General features: G+C 37.3%; 1 protein-coding gene across 4 annotated transcripts in view; it reads left to right on the top strand.

Annotated features, from left to right (window-relative positions):
• LOC139975603 (arf-GAP with coiled-coil, ANK repeat and PH domain-containing protein 2-like) overlaps positions 1-18,613 on the top strand; it is a 67,416-nt gene extending 48,803 nt beyond the window's left edge. The window contains exons 20-28 of one of the 4 annotated variants that reach the window (XM_071983638.1): positions 2,179-2,357; positions 3,476-3,553; positions 4,468-4,491; positions 12,924-13,021; positions 14,208-14,324; positions 15,187-15,296; positions 15,827-15,937; positions 16,455-16,507; positions 16,998-18,613. In XM_071983638.1, the coding sequence (XP_071839739.1) occupies positions 2,179-2,357; positions 3,476-3,553; positions 4,468-4,491; positions 12,924-13,021; positions 14,208-14,324; positions 15,187-15,296; positions 15,827-15,937; positions 16,455-16,507; positions 16,998-17,107 (880 nt within the window). In that variant the 3' untranslated portion in view covers positions 17,108-18,613. Of the gene's footprint in view, positions 1-2,178; positions 2,358-3,472; positions 3,554-4,467; positions 4,492-12,923; positions 13,022-14,207; positions 14,325-15,186; positions 15,297-15,826; positions 15,938-16,454; positions 16,508-16,997 lie in introns of all 4 variants that reach the window. The other 3 variants (XM_071983637.1, XM_071983640.1, XM_071983639.1) reach the window with 3 other exon arrangements.
• The last annotated feature ends 1,061 nt before the right edge of the window (positions 18,614-19,674 follow it).

The following is a 19,674-nucleotide window of genomic DNA, read 5'->3' as shown; positions in this document are numbered from 1 at the left end:
CCTAGCCCGCTATACAAATCATACCCTGTTTAATTCTACTTTACCCTCCCTTATTAAATATACAGATAAAGAAACGCCGACAAGCAACAAATCAACAACATACCTTAACATCTCTACTGAATTTAAGTTATAAACTACGTAAATAAACTACATTCTTGTTGTAGAACTTGTTCACCGACAAGCAAAACATGTAACGTTACAACACTAAAGGTAATCGAACAATAAATTCCATACTTCAAAATGTCAAATATCAACAGGGGCACGTACCGTAAATTTTACTTCGTAAAAATAAACGAAAAGTGATTTCACTGAATTTAAAATATTATAGAGATATATTTATATTGTTTAGTATACGCATCCAAAATCTTTTTTCATTCCTCTTGAATAATATTTTTTGTTTTCCTTAATTCGTTAATACACTAATACTGCGTAGGCTAGGCCTATACTTTTTTTCTACGATTTAGTCCATGATTTATTTAGCGCCTGTAATTCAACTTGCATGCCGATAACTTAGCAAAATTATAACTTAAAATTGATATATATTCACAACTGTGAATGAATCTGATAGACGGGGACGTTTTGACTAACGGGGACGTTTTGACTTACAGGGACGTTTTGACCAACGGGGACGTTTTGACCAAAAGCGGGGACGTTTTGGTACGGGGACGTTTTGGTAAAGGGACGTTTTGACTGGTAAGCGACTCCTCCGCATGAACAAAACAATCTATTCCCCATGATACACGAAGCACAGTCTATACCATACAGACATACTGAAGCACGATATCAAGGCCCCAATAGCTACAGTATGGCCATCTTTATGAAAGTAAACCTTGTAATTCCATGTTTTAGGCCACCAGGCGTGATTAACTTAATGCTAAATATTGTTTCCATGTCCTTGTAGAAATCGTCAACTTCGCAAAATACAATTAGTTGTGTTTTTGTTGTTACGTCATGAGATCCGTAACCGACGAAGTGGTTAGGCTATTTACTATACACTTAACTATGGTAGGATATTATTATTATTATTTTTTTTTTGTGTGGAAATTCTAGAAAATACTTTCTTTCTACCGCTTTACACCAGATGTGGTCTTCTGGTTTATTCATAAATGGGTGTACTAGAGCCTTGTTTACATGACACTTGTTGCATTTAGCACGATATGCCAGTTTCGCATGAATTTTTCGAAAGTATTTTGCTCGATCTTTCGTAAAATTAGAAAGGTTTACCAACTTACTGTTCGTACACAATTGGTTATTTCTCTACTGATTTTCAGAGTTTTGTTCTCTATACAGTCAATGTTGTAAAGAACGGGTTTTTACGAAGTTCAAAAGTCAGTAAATGAAGTTGATAAAATATTTCTTTTCAACTTTCTTAACCATGGAATGCTAGAATAACATTTACACATAAAACGGAGAATTTTTTTCTACATCTATTTCAAATTTCTTTCACAAGAAATTATCGTCATTTGTTCAATCCTCAAAAAATATCGTCTTGAAAAAAAATTATCGCGATAATAATAATTTTCGATATATCGCCCAACCCTAGATTCAAGTTTGTGCTTACCTAGTTGGATCTAGAAGTTTGTAAACAGCTCTGTGTTGTCTTCGCTTTGGTCAGCGTCGCTTCGGGTGAGCTTGGACTGCCCCAGGGAATGTTACCCTAGTCAAGCCCCCAACACTGAATGAGATGTTAAATCCATCAATAAACGGTCAGCCCTGTCCCAACAATTTCCTAGTAAAGGACCTTTTTTTTTAATGAGTGAATCTCCAGGAATGATGTTTGATCACCATAATACCGTAGTTGGTGGTTGGCACTTTAAAATAGGCAGTCCAGCAAGGGTCCTGTTTATGACTGTTTTAAAATTGGAATTTAAATTTTTTTTTTTTTTTACGACGAGCAGGAATGATATCGGTTATTTCTTCTTCGCTATGAAATGCAGACTAATTTGAAACTTAAAGACTGCTATATAACTGCATTATCTGCCCTCGCACTTCGTGGAGAGAATATTTTTAGTGGTTATTCATCCCAACTTCCATCTGGGTAACTCAGAGAATATGACTTTTCCATTGGTCGCAGTTTTGTGTTTTCATTTGTTTTCCATGATATTTCTGTCAGAGCCGGTCAATTTTCTGGTTCTATCCATGACAGCTGATAAATTTTCTCCCGCATTGTGCCTACAGCGCAATGAGAGAGAAATGGATTCGTGCAAAGTACCAACACAAGCACTTTGTCTGTAAGGAATCTTCCATATTCACGGAGAAACGAAACAGATTCAGGAGATTCAAGGAGAACAAGAAACAGAGGAGTAGTCGGAGGAAGGCCAAGGAGAAGGAGAAGGAGAATGCTACGGTCAAAACAGGTGAGAAGGACAGTCATTGTGCTGGGAGGATGGGGAAAGTCTGTCATAATATGGGAAGGAAGAGAATGGAGGATGGAGAACACTGGATCAGGCATTGTGCTGGGAGGATGGGGGAAGTCTGTCATTAGGAGGGAAGCAAGAGAAGGGGAGGATGGAGAACACTGGATCAGGCGTTGTGCTGGGAGGATGGGGGAAGTCTGTCAATAGGAGGGAAACGAGAGAAGGGGAGGATGGAGAACACTGGATCAGGCATTGTGCTGTAAGGATGGGGGAAGTCTGTCAATAGGAGGGAAGCAAGAGAAGGGAGGATGGAGAACACTGGATCAGGCTTTGTGCTGTAAGGATGGGGGAAGTCTGTCATTAGGAGGGAAGCAAGAGAAGGGAGGATGGAGAACACTGGATCAGGCGTTGTGCTGTAAGGATGGGGGAAGTCTGTCAATAGGAGGGAAGCAAGAGAAGGGAGGATGGAGAACACTGGATCAGGCATTGTGGTGTAAGGATGGGGGAAGTCTGTCAATAGGAGGGAAGCAAGAGAAGGGAGGATGGAGAACACTGGATCAGGCATTGTGGTGGGAGGATGGGGGAAGTCTTGTCAGTAGAAGGGAAACGAGAGAAGGGGAGGATGGAGAACACTGGATCAGGCATTGTGGTGTGAGGATGGGGGAAGTCTATAATTAGGAGGGAAACGAAAAAATGGAGGATGGAGTACACTGTAATCAGGCATTAAGTTGGAAGGATTTAGAAGGCCGTAGTATAGATTTCCTTCTAGGTGGTGGGAGGACTGTAGTTTTCACCTAGAAATTTATCCTTCGTGTAATAACTTTGTTTTGATCAAATCTCAAGGGGTCAGGAAGCCAACCTAAGCTCTTTGTAAACCCTGTTGATCTGGTAATCGTGGATGAACACCAGCTGCTATCCAAACCTTCTCTTTCGATGAAGGGGAAAGAAAAGAATTTGAAGGAGGAAGCAAACAGAGATTTGTTTAAAAAGATGTCACTCTTAAAACAAATCTGTAATTGATCCGTACCTAACGGGATGGTGAGGATTTGACTGGATTTGAGAAATAAACTAAAAGAAAGTGTTTGGTCTTGTCTCTTTGTTCTCTGTAAACACAGCAGTATCTGAAGATAGTGGCCTCGGTGGAAGTACTGATCAAATCCCATCCTCACCAGAACTCCCCAGAAATTTAGAAGAAGGTCAGTCTCATTTTAGAGAGATATTTATGTATTTGTTTGTGACTTCTTTTTTTTTATTTTTTTTTCATATCACTCATTCATTTTCTTTCGTTTGTTTGTGCACTGCTTTGTGTGTCCATTGTTTTTTTCATATTTCAAATAATTTTTTACACTGTTCCTTTCACATTGGTCGTGAGTGTCTCTACAAGGGGAGGGGCAGTGACTTTGAGTGTGTCATCACACTTTACTACATTTTAAGAAGAAATTTGCAAGTATTACATGCATGGTACTAATTCATAACTTAACAGGGATGTATTATCTGTTGCCCTTTTAACAAAGAATCATTGAGAAAAAATAAGATAGTATGTCAGGTGATTTAAATTTTTTTTAAAAACGTCATAAATTTGTAAAGTGCATTTTTCGTCTCTAAGTCAAAAGTCCACTTTTTTTCCCCTCTATAACATCAGTGACCTAATTTATCGTACTCATGATCAAATTCAATATCTATAGAAGAATGTTATTCCTCCTTTGGCAAGCACTTATATTCGACAATTAGAAATAGATCTTTTGGACTGTCTGTCGAAAGCAAGCTTGGATGGATAAGGATAAGGGTTCACTTATATGTTATCCATTTTTTTTTTTTTGAAATATTTTTCAAAGATGACATTTTGAATTAGTTTAATAGAATTTCATTATTGAGGACTGTTTAAAATTCTCCCAATCACTCCATCTGTCTTCAACTGATCATTCATTAGCATTCAAATTTCACTTATTCTGTGGAAGACTCTTGCCTGTAGTTCGGTCTTTGAGAAGTGGGGATCGAATATAGACACAGCAGAACATATGGGACGCAAGTATGTGTTGAAATATTTCCCATAATCCTTTGCTGAATGACTTTCTCCTCTCTCTCCGTTGTTACTCTTTTACATGCGCAGAATTGTTGGATATTGTACAAACAGGTAAATTCTTTACAGACAAAATGTACACACCTTCACTCTCTATATCTTCTCTATGTATATCAAAAGCAAACGTTTTGCTGCCACTTTGCATGCCGTGATGGTCAAATGGGCCACGGGTCATCGACCAGAGTAGGGAACGGACAATCTCGTAAAGCTTGAACCGACTGGGGGAAACATAGATAACGGAGCTCACGTCTTTGTGAGATATTGCTTCCAAAGTCACGTCACAAATTGACTTCCAGGCTTTTGAATAAAAACCACCCCTCCATTTCCTTGGTGAAAGTGTCAGGGATAACTAGTAGTGATGGGTGGATGCACAGGTTGACTAATAACAAAACGAACAGAGTGGAGAATACAGCATGCCAAAAACGACTTTAAATAAATACTTTTTACTACCACAGGAAGCAAAGACTGTTTTCAAAATATCGCCTTACGACACAAACCTGTATTCAGTGTCCTTGAAACAAGGTTGTCAAAACAAAGAAATAACATAACAGAAACTTGGCAGTCACTCCATTTATAACAGCAGTGTGCATAATTAGTTGATATTTATTCATATATGAAACTTGAATTAAGAAAAGACTTGTAAAATGGTCAATCTTTGATGGATTTTGATGGGAGTTGCAGCTATTTTCATTATTTCTAATGCCCATTAGAGTGATCAGGACAATGTTGTTCACAGATGTCCATAGAATGTTAACGGTCAAAAGTGTCCTCAAATTTATTAAAAGGTGGAGAGAGTTGTGTTTACTTAGATACTGTTCTTCACTAACGTGTTATTTTAGTAGTCAAACTTGGCCCTATGTTTAAACAACACACTCACAAAAGTATATGAATCAAACATGGGCCCTCTTAATAACTGGTTAGATGGCCTCTATCCTTTCTTTAATGTTGACTGTTATGGATACTGTACATGAATTTGATTAAAAACCAAATTTAAAATTCCCGATTATCAAAATAATAAGCAAGTATTTGGGTAAGAAAAAAAAAAATGGGTAAGAAATCAAACCTAAGCTTTGTTAGTTGCTTCAAGGACCTTATCCTTTTTTTCTCATTTTGTTCTTCTTCAAAACTAGAGGATATTTCCCCCATCACGCCCCAAAATGGAAATTAAATAAAAAATAAAAGCAAAAAACCCGCAGGCATTGTTTGTCGTTCCAACGTTTTGTCTTTGAGCTTTAATATTGTGGGTTAAATTGATAATACTCACCAACTACTCAACTAATTTTATGTGCAAAAGTGTCCTCAAAATTTATGAAAAGGTGGAGAAATTTATGTAACATACAAATCTAATGTGAGCTTTGTTTGAATCGTACAGAACTGCTTTCCTTCTTTTTTTTTTGTAAACATGGTAAATTTTTGGAAATCACAGAACATGGATGTATCAAGCATGACTTTTATAGAACAACTTGTTTACATACATGTGTATCAAGCTCTCTTGACTCAAACAATTTCTGTCAAATAATTATCCTGCTGTTGGACAACGTCTTAAATGTTTCGTGTTTTGAAATCCAGGTTGATGAATCTTATCAATGTGTTTTGCAACCCCCTCCGCCCACCCCCCACCCCTTCCCCATTTGAGGCAATACTTATAATGTTTGTGGACTGTAAAACCTGTTACATACATTCAGACAGATACATAAATGCCTACAGATGGACAGATACATTGCCAATTACTGCTAATACCTTCTTTATTGTTGCTTGGTCTGTGTGTGTTTTGTGTCTAGAATATTCTATGTGAGCTTTCTGTTGCATTATCGGAGGTTTTCTTTCTGTTCACCTATACAGTCAGTATGTTGTAGATTTAGTAGTTTCATAATTGTTATTATACTTGGCATTTAACTGTATTAGTTGTCTTCTAGTGATTGTGTAGCTTACAGGATGATTGAAGGTAAAACAGTTGTGTTTTTGTGTTTATATTTCATAAATCCCCAACAGAAACAAAACCTAAATTTAGTGCAGCATGTATGTTTCCTTACCTGTTCGAATGTTGGAAAATATTTTGGTCATGAAAATTTCGAAAATGTCTGGAGTGCTCCTTCAAAGGGCAAAACGAATGGTTAACGTTGGAACCTCAGCCCGGTCTAGTTGTTTACATAATAAAGCCATTGACTTTGGGTAGATTAGTTCACTTCATCTCATATCACCAGAACACTCTCATATATATATACCAAAATACCATAAAATAGTTGTAAGCCTGTTATTTTAGGCTGGCAAAGGCTTAACATTTATCTTCTGATGTTGGGAGTTACTGTCCCCTTTACGTGGTAGGTTTTGATGCTTTGAGACTCAGATGTGTTAAAATGGGTTGCTATTCAAAAAGTAGAAGTGAAATACAAATATAGCCTGCACTGGTGGAAGTTGTTTTTTAATTCTCTATAGACATATGACATTAATTTTGAGAGTCATGCTTTAATATTCCCTATCTTTGAAATTGTCCGTTGATGGTGGCATCCGTGATTCGTAGTCTGACCATGACAGGATGAGTGTTTAGTGGTTTCATGGCTGGCCTTGCAAGATCAACACCAGTAGGAAAAGGAGAGTTTGCTTATCTCCTCAACTTCAACCTCTCTGCTCATCCTCCCATCTCCTTGCGCTCAATGTTTTTCAGCAATAATTTAAAAGTAATTTGAACAAACAGCTGTCTGAATTCTAGTAACGTGAGGCCATCTCTAAACAGCATTTTGTTAATTGACAAATATATTGACTTCAATTTTTCCTCACTTCTTTCTGTCGTAATTAGAACTCAAAAACAGTTCATTTTAGCACTAGTGAAGTTAAGAACTCATTAAAAGTGAATTAAAGAAAGTCTTGGGTTATCGTAGGATTCAAACCAGTAGTTGTTCCCTCAACTAAAACCTAAACCAGTAAAAATCAAACCAAATGAGCTTTCCAGCCCCATATTCTGTGGTGATCCTACAGTATATATGGCCATTTCCCTGGGGTGAGGAGAGACAGTGGGGGGGCAGTATGAAGGTATAATACTTTGCATACAATTGTGTAAACCAGGGAATCCAACTCAGTTCCATGTCATCAAATCACAGAGCAGGGGCTCAAGAGAGAAAGTTAACTTTTCTGATATCTACAACTCAAAATATCAAGATAATATATTTGTATATTGGAGATAAAAAAATGTTGCAGACTAGTTTCCAGCTATCAACCCCCTCGCTTCCAAGTGTCTTTGGTACCCCACACTTTGGTTCATTTTTAATACATTGTACAATATGTGAGTCGTATATTTAAACATCACTCCCCTTCTCCACCCCTCTTCCTCCCTTCCCCTTGCTACCAAGTGTTCTGACACCCTACACTTTGGTTCATTTACATTGTACAATATGTGAGTGACTATTTAAGCATCTCTCCCCCCCTCCCCCCATCCCTCTTCCTACCATCCCGACCAAGTGTTCTGGCACCCTACATTTGGTTCATTTACATTGTACAATATGTGGGTTACATATTTAAGCATCCCCCTACCATCTTCACCCCTTTTCCTCCCTTTTGCCATTCCAAGTGTCCTGGTACCCTACACTTTGGTTCTCATGCAGTATATTGTATTAAAGTGGATATTTTCATAAGCAGCTTGGTATGTGTGGGCATATTCAAGCTGCTGGTGGTCTGTTTATGTGCGAGCCAATCAAGGTCATATGTCAGAAACGAATTATGCAATAAATGGTCCAAATCTTGAAACCAGTAAAATTTGCTGAGGCTGATTATAATCACGAACAGCTGAACGTTTTCTTTTACTGGTCGGCTGAGATCAAAGTTACCTTAAAAAAGGAGCCAAACTGTATTCCGATCCTTTCCCTCTGCTTATTACTATGAGACTAACATCTCTGCCATTTCAATTTACAACAACACTGATATTGCATCCCAAGCTGTAACTGCACTTCTTGTGTATTAATGAACCCTTAATATAACCAAATTGACCTATCCTGTTTTACAATCCCCCCTCCCCCACCCCCTCACACCATATATAGACTCCCTCGCTGAGCAAAAACACCATGCCTCCCTCAAACCCTCAACTAAAGAAGAAGACCTTGCAAATATCATATTTTTCTTGGTATTTACCTTTTTTAATTCTATCCTAATGCATGTTCCCTTCCCTTGACACTAATGTTCATTATACAGTAGCTCACTAGAATTAAAGGTGTGAAAAACTGTTTGTCATTGTACAGCCAAAAGCCAGCTATCAACATTCTCCGCCCCGAAAGTGAGTCTCAACAGGCTAAAGTGAGCTTGTCGACTCTCTTTGAAACTAGTAACCTCATACTGCCACCCTACCCCCCACCCCCTTCTCTCCTAGAAGTCAATCAATACCAAATCGTTTGAAGGCATCGATATGAAATTTTCCAAAGTGCAATATTTTACCAAACCTCCATCACTCTAATATCGATCTCAACGATGTTGAGTTCCATCTTTTCAACATGACTTTAATCTAAAAACTGAAGTTTGGTTTTTTTTACAGATCCATTGTGGAAAAACTTTGGTTCAGTCAAACTTGTGAACAATGAAACCGATGTTTGAAGAAAGTACTAACCTTTGGACATTGGAGTATCATTAATGAAGCGGCTGGGCTACCTAGTTTAGCACACACACACACACAGATTATTGAAAATTGATCGTTATAAGCTCATTAATTAAAGTGGCTGGGATACCTAGTTTAGCACACACACAGATAATTGAAAATTGATCGTTGGAGGCTCATTAATGAAAGTGGCTGGGCTACGTAGATTAGCACACACATACAGATAATTAAAAATTGATCGTTGGAGGCTCATTAATTAAAGTGGCTGAGCTACCAAGTTTAGCACACACACACAGAGACCATTAAGACCAACTCCCCAAGACTCGACATATAGATCAGTAGGATAGTGCTGACATTACATGTGGTCATAAATAACATGTTTAACAATAAAGTGCAGACTTCACCCAAGAGTTTGTGTGATCAAACAGGGTTCATCCTCGTGTTGCTTGTTTTTCAATATAAGAGGCGAAAAGGAATTTGTTTGGTCTGAAGGTAACGTTGGGTAGTAGAGAGGATGTTAAGTACAACAATGGATTAACATATGAACAATCATTTTAAGGCTTGGGAGCTTAAACATGATGATGATGATGATATTGATCTTAGAGCAGCTCAGCATTCCAAACATGTACCGTAATAAATATAACATTTTTTTAACCTTTGTCATGATGAGTTGCCTCTTAATGAATTTGTAAACACATGTAAAATTTGCTGAACATTTATTTGAGAAATACTTTGTGCACATGTCAAGAAAAGTCAATCAAATGAATGAATGAATGAATGAATTACTAAAGAATGTTTTCCATACTTCAGTGCTTGCCCATGTTCCAGTGCCTGTCCATGTTTGAATGTTATCCATACTTTAGTGTCTGCCCATGTTCCCGTGCTTGTCCATGTTCGAATGCTTGTCCATACTTACTGTAGTGCTTGTCCATGTTTGAATGCTTGTCCATTCTTCAGTGCTTGTCCAAGGTTCTAGTGCTTGTCTATGTTTGAATGCTTGTCCATACTTCAGTGCTTGTCCATGGTTCCAGTGCTTGGCCATACTTGCTTAAATCCATGCCTCAGTGCTTGCCCATGTTTCAGTGTGCTTGTCCCTGTTTCAGCCCTTGAATGGTCATACGGAGTCATGGTATGCATATTCAGTAGTACACCAGTATAGCTTTCACACAGATTCCCTTCATTGATTTTACATTTCACTCAACCAGATAGTTTGCCTCGGTGATGTGTGTTTTGTGTTCACCTGAAAAACTGCATGTGCAACTTGGTCTATTTTGTGTATATTTGATGTATATTTACAGTACGTTATATTTGCAGTGTAGTGCCGAATATTTTGTATTTTCAGTGACAAATAGTAGAATTTTGCAATGTTGCATGGTAACGATCTTTTGAATTGATCATGTCTCTGCTTGTACTTTCCGTCTGTAAAAACTGTCTGGAATTTTATTCAAAAATGGTAAAAATGTTCTGTATCCATGGTAGTACTGTACACTGACTTAAAAGAAGCAGTAGTTAATTGATCCGATAAAATTCAAAACTATCCGTTTCGTAAATTTAGATTTAAATCACGAACAGAAAACTTGAATAAGACTTTATGATCGAAATTTGAAAGGGCCAAAATATTATTGATTAGAATGAGATTTGAATCCAGTGACACTTTCTGCTGGCCTATAACTCATGATGGTAGATTCTGTACATACAGTACAGCAAATAGTAATTTTGCTGTGCCCGTTTCTCATATGTTATTGAATTCATGCCTTTTTTATTGTAATATTAGAGATACCCATAGATGCCGATTAGTTGGGTCCTAATGTGAAATGAACCCTACCTGACTGTACCCCCCCCACCCCCTCCCTCTCCCATCCCAAAGCCTTGCAATAAGGATACTTAATGCTTTCACTGAATGTGTTAGTCTATAAGATACTGATACAAGTAGTTCAAAGGCCATGTGGAATATTGTGTTTCATACCATGAAGTAGTTTCTGTAGCAAACTTCTACTGTATTCATATGAGCGGTTAGAGGATATTATGGAGCTATACCTCGCTGTATCCTCTTACTGCAGTGTAGCCTGTCTCCGTGTGCATGCATGTCATATATGGGCTAAAATCTCAAAATTTATTCAGATACCGAACCAACCCCCCCCCCCCCCTCCATCAATTCTCCGCCCATAGCCTGACAGAAAAAAAAATTAACTACTCTACTAGAATCTTAAGGTTCTGCTTTCACACAAAATGACAGTTGCAATGCCATGTGGAAGTGTGTAATATTGTGTAAAATGCCATGTGGAAGTACGGTATGTAATATTGTGTAAAATACTGTCCCAAGTAGCAATTTTGTATGCACGAGGGTAGGGCTGAAGAAATATAGTTTCTATCACTTATTGCCAGTTTTCCCTTTGCATACATTAACTGGCTAAATTGCCAAAGATGTGCTACTATCTTCTTTCATATCCTGGTAACAACCTTTTCAGTAGTTTATTACCAGCAAAATCATCAAAACCGACACAATATTTCAGAAGGAATCAGAAGGAAGATTTTTTTTTCTATAGATACAGAGCTATAAATTTAGTGCAAAATATATACCTTCACAAAGTTTACATTTAAGTTTTCTAGCAATAGGATCAAAATTTAACCTGCTCGACGTTGTTTTGCCTTAGTATCAATTGGAATGTGGAACACACAATTCTGTAAAATATGAGATTTTAATTTTCATTAGTATCTTTCTCTTCTAGATGACCTCTCTGTCAATAACCACTTTTGCATCACCCGATTTATGTTAGTTTATTTTTGTGTTTTGCACGAAGGACAAGTTGGGAGTGTTAGAGACAATATATTTGAATGTGCCAGGAGGATGCATTCATTGCACCAATTAGATTATGTACAGTACTGGCTTCCTCCAAAAGGTCTCTGGTTCTCTTGTCACTCTTTTTTCCCTCTGCCCACCGTCACAGTGGCTTGTTTTGAGTTGGTTAATTTCTTCTACCACTACAGTGGGTATGATTTGTGTCATCACGTTTGGTTTGATACAAACTTGTGACGTATTTGATATGCAGCATACTGACGTTCATAACGATGTTCAAGAAAGATATTTGGTCGACATCAGTGAAACACAATTATCTCGGCAGTCCAGCAGGGTGGTGTCTTTTGTTGTGAAAATGTGGAACACAATTGTATTGTTTTATGCAGCCTGGCTGCATGATGCTGCTTGTAATATGTTCACTGGAGTTATTGCCAAATTGATGATGCCATTTGCACCATTTTCTGAGTTGGTGGCATCTTGGTTTAACTGTGAAGAATATCCTACACTGATTTCTCGTTGGTGTTCCAGTTTGTGAGTTGATCCTATCAAGTTTTAGTAACATGTTGATGCTTTTGGCATCATTTTGTGTGCATTTTTATCAAGTGATTTTTCTGAAGCTGGTATTAAGTATTTTCCTGTATCTGATACCAGGTATTTTCCTGATACTGAGATAAAGTATTTTCTGATGCTGATATAAAGTAGTTCCTGATGCTGATATCAAGTAATTTTTCCTGAAGCTGATATCAAGTAATTTTCCTGATGTTGATACCAAGTATTTTCCTGATGCTCATATCAAGTAATTTTCCTGATGCTGGTCTCAAATACTTCCTGATGCCGATATCAAGTAATTCTCCTGATGCTGATATCAAGTATTTTCCTGAAAGCTGATTCAAATATTTTCCTGAAGCTGATACCATGTTTGTGACATTTTCGTGAGCTAATGCAGTAACAATATTTCAGTAGCAATTCACACCCATCATGTACATGTATGTTATTATAGCATTATGCAATGTCCTGGGTCACCTTGAACATTCGAAAACTTGAAATGGTAAATAATTTTCTTCAAGAGAACCATCAAATTAATCTGTGTTTCTCGTTTCTCTTTGACAGGGTTCGCTACAAGTGACAGCTCGGATGCTGAATACATGGATGACTCGCCCACAAATGGGGAAACACCATCATTTAGTCCTCAGCAAAATCTTTATATTGTGAGTCTGCTGGACTTTCCCTTTCTTGCAAGCTGCTCAATACTAGATAAATAGCTGGAGATTCAATCAAGTGTGTTATAGTTAAAGACAAAACCCATTACAGGCTTCATCAAGAGGATTTGTTATAACAGGCATAAAGAAATTAAATGAAACAATGGCAAAAAAATATATAAGAACATAAGAAATGATATTATTTTGTCACAGAATAGCAAAGAGAAACTTGTGAAATGCAAAGTTGAATAGTTTAGCTTTGCATCATATAAATCAGCTGTCTTTTAATGTAGAAATCATTTACGACTGCCCTGCCAGCAATTATTGTTTAGCAAAGAATGCTGCATTTAAGAAGCAATATTTTACCGGAGAAAGTGAGAGCTGTAATGACAGTTTATCGAGTAGAGACATTTTCTGTGCAAATCCATGGTTAACAACTTTGCAAAGTAGAAAGAACTTCATTCTTGTTGGACCATTAGAATCTAAATCCAATGGGTTTAACAGTTATTCAAAGTTTTGTCATTTTCTCACCATAAAGGAAAAGAATAGAAACTAAAAGGCAAATATAGAAAGAGACCATTAACAATCATTTTTTACCTAAGAGCCTTCCAATAAATGCTGAAAAATGAGTAAAACAAAATAATTTTTCTGGAGGCTGAATGAAGTTGATGGCATTAGCAAAATTGCTGGAATTTTTCTCCCACTTTAGGCAAAAGCCACATCCTGATAGCATTTTGTATCGTGAAAATGTGAGATTTGGAATTGTTGTGATATTTTGTAAATTTTGCATCTGGCAAGAACAGCAGAATGAATAACAACTCCGGGCCCTTCATCGTGGATTATTACTCTCTTCCGTTTACTGGTATGATATTATTTGCCACCATGCACCAGAATATCCGATTCACTGCAGAGCATCAAGGGAGTAGTGTGATATTATGACGTCATCCAATCACAGGCCTGATTGAATGTGTGCATAAAAGCAATAGTAGCACAGGTGTGTCGTTAAGTAGCAGAAAGAGAGTTTCAAAATCAGGTCACAGGTGAGAAAGAATCTATTTAATAGCTTATCCAATGAAGCTAGGATTTCAATTAAGAAATTTAATTATCCTCTGCTGTAATACACAATATGCTAATTTCTCAGGAGTGTTTTACCCCTTTTATCATGTCTCGTTTGACTTTCCATCTCTTCTGTCAGGCCGCTGCATCTGGACTCCTCCCCCAGATGTGTGAGTGCCTCGCTCAGGGAGCAAACGTCAACGAGATGGACGACAATGATAAAATGAGGACACCGCTTCATAAAGCTGTCACTTCGGTGAGTAAAAACAATCTATGCTCAGACATCCGCAAAGTTTTTTGTCTCATGATTCAGGATCTTCCTTGGAACTGATCCAGACCCCTCATCACTCAGAATAGATGCTCAGGATGCACATTAGGAGCTCAGCAAAAACTTTAGCTTAAATTTTTCCAACATCTGGAAGAATTCAGCCAACCCTAAGGAAACTTCTTATAATGTGCGGAACATTGCTATACGCAACATTTTTGCCAGGTAAAGAAGCTGGTTGGGTTGTCAGTGTTGTTTTTCTTACCAAGAAAATAACAAAGTGGTTAGTTTAGTTTAAAGGTAAGTTTACAACTGCTAGACTCTCAAATACTGATAGAGGCAAAGTCACTCCATCTATCGTACACTGCAGTCTATGGAACACTGCTGTTGATGTAAATCATCGCTTGTATAACTAGTTTGTTTTAGTATTAATGGTAGAGCTGATTTGATGAAGAAAGGAAGTGTGGAACCTTGAATCTGGTCAGAAGTGGGAGAAAGACAAGAAAATCAACCAGTTAGTTTTAAGGTAATGAAAATAGGGTGATTGTTGAAAGTTACTATGGCATCAAGCTGAGATTTCAAGTTTCAATTAACAACTTGCACAATAGTACCCCATACCCCGAGTTGCACATAATACCCCATACCCCAAGTTGCACATAATACCCCATTTGAGCAAAGAACAGTGAATATGGCGGGGCGAGTAAAAATGCAAAAGTTTTAGAGTTTCCAGATGAGAAATGCTTCAAACTTTTCAACCCTCTTTTGAGCTCTTTAATTTCCAGACTTAGACTAGCTAATTCATGATGAATAAGCTAACATTGACATATTTTGTTGTCTGACCTTTGACCCTCAGTGCAGCCTTACTGCAGTTGAATACCTTCTTCTGAATGGTGCCAAAGTAAATGTTCCAGATCAGAATTGCCAGACCGTGCTTCATCTTGCCACCCAGCTGGGTAACACTGGGTAAGTTCAAATATAAGTGGGGGAGTTATACATGTACAAGTGTCCATACATGCTTGTCAATGATTTGGTAAATGACTATAGGTATTTTAGTGTCACACTCATACCTTACCCCTGGCGTCCCCCCCCCCCCCCGCTCCTTCCTTCACATTCGACATATCTCTTAGATGGTCAACTGTACTCCTATTCTATATCTGAAAGTATTCCTGAAGATCCAAAACCACTGGGAAGGCACTGTTGAAAGCTTTCAGTAAAGATAAGGATGTCAATTCTAATGTCCTTTATGTCAGTTCTATTTAGTCTAGTCATCAAATAACTTATTTAATGCAACCAGCTAAGAACTACTGATCTCAACAACCAAGTTTATATCTCTTTACATTGTTAAATGTTTTCTTCTTTTAACTGTAACATTGTTCTTCTAGTGTTTGAATACTTTGACACAATACTGTATGTTTGTTGCCTAGATACACAAGGACCTGCTGTAAAAATCCAATAGTCAAATTACATCTGTAACTGTTTCTCTTTGCCACCAGAATGGTTTGTCTACTGTTGAAGAGAGGTGCTGACCAGACTGCTAAAGATGTAGATGGCCAGGATCCTATTATGATAGCTATTACCACCACTAATGCTGATATTGTAACACTGTAAGCTTGCTCAATGAGTTTGGGAACATCTTTAGAGGTTCTGGGGAGATGATGGGGAAGTGTGAGGAGATGGGGGGGGGGGTTCGGAGGGGGTGGAGGTAGAATGGAATATGAAGTGCATAAATTGAACAAAGGAACCGTTTCCAGAGGACTGTCTGATGGTCTTTAAATTGAGATTTGCAATATTTTATTCTGGAAAGGAAATTATTTTTAATTGAGCCATTTCATACATAAAAGTTCCACCATCCTTTTAACAGGGTTGGGCGATCCCATGACACAATGAATCAGTAACACATTTTAAGTTCTTTCGATGCAACGGTAAATTCAAGTAGATTTGGTATGTTGCAAAGGAGAGCAAGAATGCCACCAAATGGGGTTTTGCTATTTGCAGAATTATCATGATTTTACATTGGTCAAAAGATGTTATAAATAATAGCTGAGATGCTTTTAGTTGACCTCTTTAAATGCTTGAATTTGTGCTTAAATAGTCTGTTTACTTTGTCTTGCTTCTACTCAGGTTGCGACTAGCTAGATTAAATGAAGAAATTCGGGAAACGGAGATGCATCCAGGTAAATTAAAAACTTATTATGTGGTTCAGTAATCCCTATAATCTTTTTGATTTGTAAACTATAATTTAATTCACCATTAATTTGATTTTAAATTCAAGTTCCTCAATCCAGAGACATTTCCCTCATAGTCTTGTAAGTAGAGATAACTCCCCATTTGAGGGATGGGGGAGGGGGTTGGGTAAAGACATTTACAAGCTGTTAGTTTCACTTGTGGCAAAAAGGAATTTATTGGCACAAAATGTGCCATGAGTGCATTTGTTGGGAATATTTTTGCAATTTGTTGATTTATGTATAGTAATAGCAATCCAGCCAGCTACTCTTAAGAATGTGAAATTCAAAACCAGATATTCTAATAATTTTTTATGCGGTCCCATTGAAAGTGTCTTTCATCCTTTAGTTGGCACTGAGTATATCCAGCAAATGCTATTTTTTTAAAGTGTCCATATTATTCAACTTCCACATTTTTGTACCTTTCTGCTTGGTTTTCCAGGAGACGAGACCATGACGTTTCAAGAGGTGTTTAGGGATTTTACAGACTTGGCCTGCGACAGCCCTGAGAAGTTACACAGGAACTCACAGGGTAAAGACGACCCGGTATGAGACGGCTGTGACAAGCGCTGCCTCATTCTATGAGGTAGCCCTAGTAATAAGTACTTCCATATACCTCATGGAATGAGGGTAGCCGTATCTATTAAGGCCACCATATATTGCAGTAAAAGAGAGATTGGAACGTGATAGAAAAAGACAAAAATAGAAAGGGAAAAAAAAGTCCAAATGGAATTTAGAGTGTTGGGTTTGAAACTGTAAAGCTTGAGGTATTTTGGGGGCCTATACAAAGCACAAGCCATTTTGTTTATATCCTATAAAAGCATTCACATCACTTTTAAACCTGTTTTGTTTTCATCCTCTGTTTTTAGTAGTGGTCGTCTGGGTTTAAATTCCACTCTTGCATGATCCCAAATCGATGCAGAAATGCCATAACAGTGCAGTCTTAAAAACTTGGCTATTAAAGGTTCATTTCCATTAAATTATTCAAATTGAACATAATTGTGAACTATTTTGCTAAATTAATATAAAACCTGGTGTAAGAGTCATGGGAGGTTACTTTGAGTTTAGTGTAATACTCAAAAAGTTGTAAGATAAAACAAAATTGGTTTAAAAAGTTGGCAACCAAAGTTAGAAAGCTGCTTTATTCAATAAAACAGTGATTAGTGACTATTGATTGATTTATTTTTTTTTTTAATTTTATATTGATAATTCAATAATTTTTTTTGGGGGGGGCGTGGGGGGTCCTGTAGAGAAGCAACGAAGCCTTTGGATAAAAGTGGTTATCGAAGTGATCAAAATTATGCACTTTTAGTTATGATTTTTTTTTTAAACTTTGTGGTTCAAGCAATGGTAACATAAGCGGGAAGCACAAATGGTACAATATGCAATATCACAGCAAAAAAAATTAAAAATTTAATTATTTGACAAATTTATATTTACCAAAACCAATGTGCTTTTATTTGATTGGAATCTACCATGAATCGAATAAATACCTCTCTGTGGTGTAAATTTTGTATAAATTAGAAGTCTCATGTGTATGAATTAATCATGCTGTTTATTTTGGGGAAGTGTTAAGAAGACTTTCTCGGGGTGGAAGAGAGTGAAGTGGGGATGGGGGGGGTGGGGAGAAGAGAGTGTTCTACATGCTATAAGGAGTAGTCCATATTTTTTTTTATAAAATCCATCTACATCTATGTATTTCTGTTGCATTTTCCTTTGCCCCGTTAGATAACATTACAAAGCAACGTTTTCCATTGTTCATGTCGGGACAGTTTTGCTACAGTGGTGTAGATAGCTTTAGAGTTTCTAGATTAGTCAAGAGGACGTCACTTATCACAAACACGGTGGAAACGCCGTAATTAATGGCTTGACAAGGAGGATATGTATATTTATTTCTAGGTTGGGTCATTTCCAAGAAATTATGCATTTTAGCAATGCAAATTTGAAAAAAAATGCATCTACTTAATATGACATGCACACAAATGCTCTACGACCCAGATATGCAAAGTGGGGATTCCACCCCTTTTGAGAGTTTCCCCTTTCCCCCACTCCCCCCACCCCTCCCGCAAAATAAATAAAAAATGCAAAGTCGCCCAATAGTGGGAAAAAAAAAGAAATTGTTGATATCTGTGGGGGGAAAATATTGGAAAAATCTGCAACATTAATTGTATCAAAAGTTACAAAATACAACACAAATTTACAAGGTGACTGAGCACCACCCTCAATTATATAAGTGTTTCTCACGATGGCATGGAGATGCCTCCTCCCAGTAGATCCCCTTTCCCAGGCCCCAACATCCACCCCCACCCCCCCCCCCCCCGGAGGGTCACCCAGATGATGAAGGTGAAAATTGAGGTCACAAAGCTAAAAGGTTCAAATGATATTTCAAACAGATCATTTGTGTAATTCAGTGGATGTTGTAGTGCAAGTTGAATGTTATTTGCAAGTCAACAGATGTATTTATATGATGATCAGCACAACCTTCTAAAGAAAGAAATTACCTTTTTAATTTATAGATTGCTATATACCTAAACGCTCTCACTTTTACTTGCTTGAATACCTGACATGCAAGAAGATCATTGCAAATGGCCAAGTTTTACTTTTGATTACAAATTGTTATGACTCAATATTTATATGAGAAACTTCTATAAGTAAATATTCACCTGTACAAACCTTTTACTTTGCAGTTTAAAAAAGTGTTCAACTTGAAGCAACACTATAAATGACATTAAGAAATGCTAAAAATTTAAGAGAAATCATCTAAGAAAAAGGATTGCAGTATGCTTCGTTATGCTGGAGACAAATGCGGTAACTCATAGCGAGGCAACTCTAATGGCATTAGAAGAGCTAATTATTAAGAGAAAATTCATGTAAGACAAGGATTGCAGTATGCTTTTTTAATTCTGAAGCTCATAGCAAGATTTTGTTGACATTAAGTTATAGTTATTGTATTTCTCCCTCTCTTTTTTGTGTTAGCTCTAATTAAATACTTTGTTCTTTTATCTTTCTGTTGGTTCCTGATGATTGGGATACTGTCTCTACTTTATGTGACAAATGCAGATAGATGAAGTAGTTTCAAAACTTCCATTCTGCACCGCGTAGATAGTATGCGTGCATGC

The sequence above is a fragment of the Apostichopus japonicus genome, chromosome 11 (assembly GCF_037975245.1).
Source record: "Apostichopus japonicus isolate 1M-3 chromosome 11, ASM3797524v1, whole genome shotgun sequence".
Taxonomy (NCBI): Eukaryota; Metazoa; Echinodermata; class Holothuroidea; order Aspidochirotida; family Stichopodidae; genus Apostichopus; species Apostichopus japonicus.
This window is presented reverse-complemented; position numbering and strand designations above follow the sequence as displayed.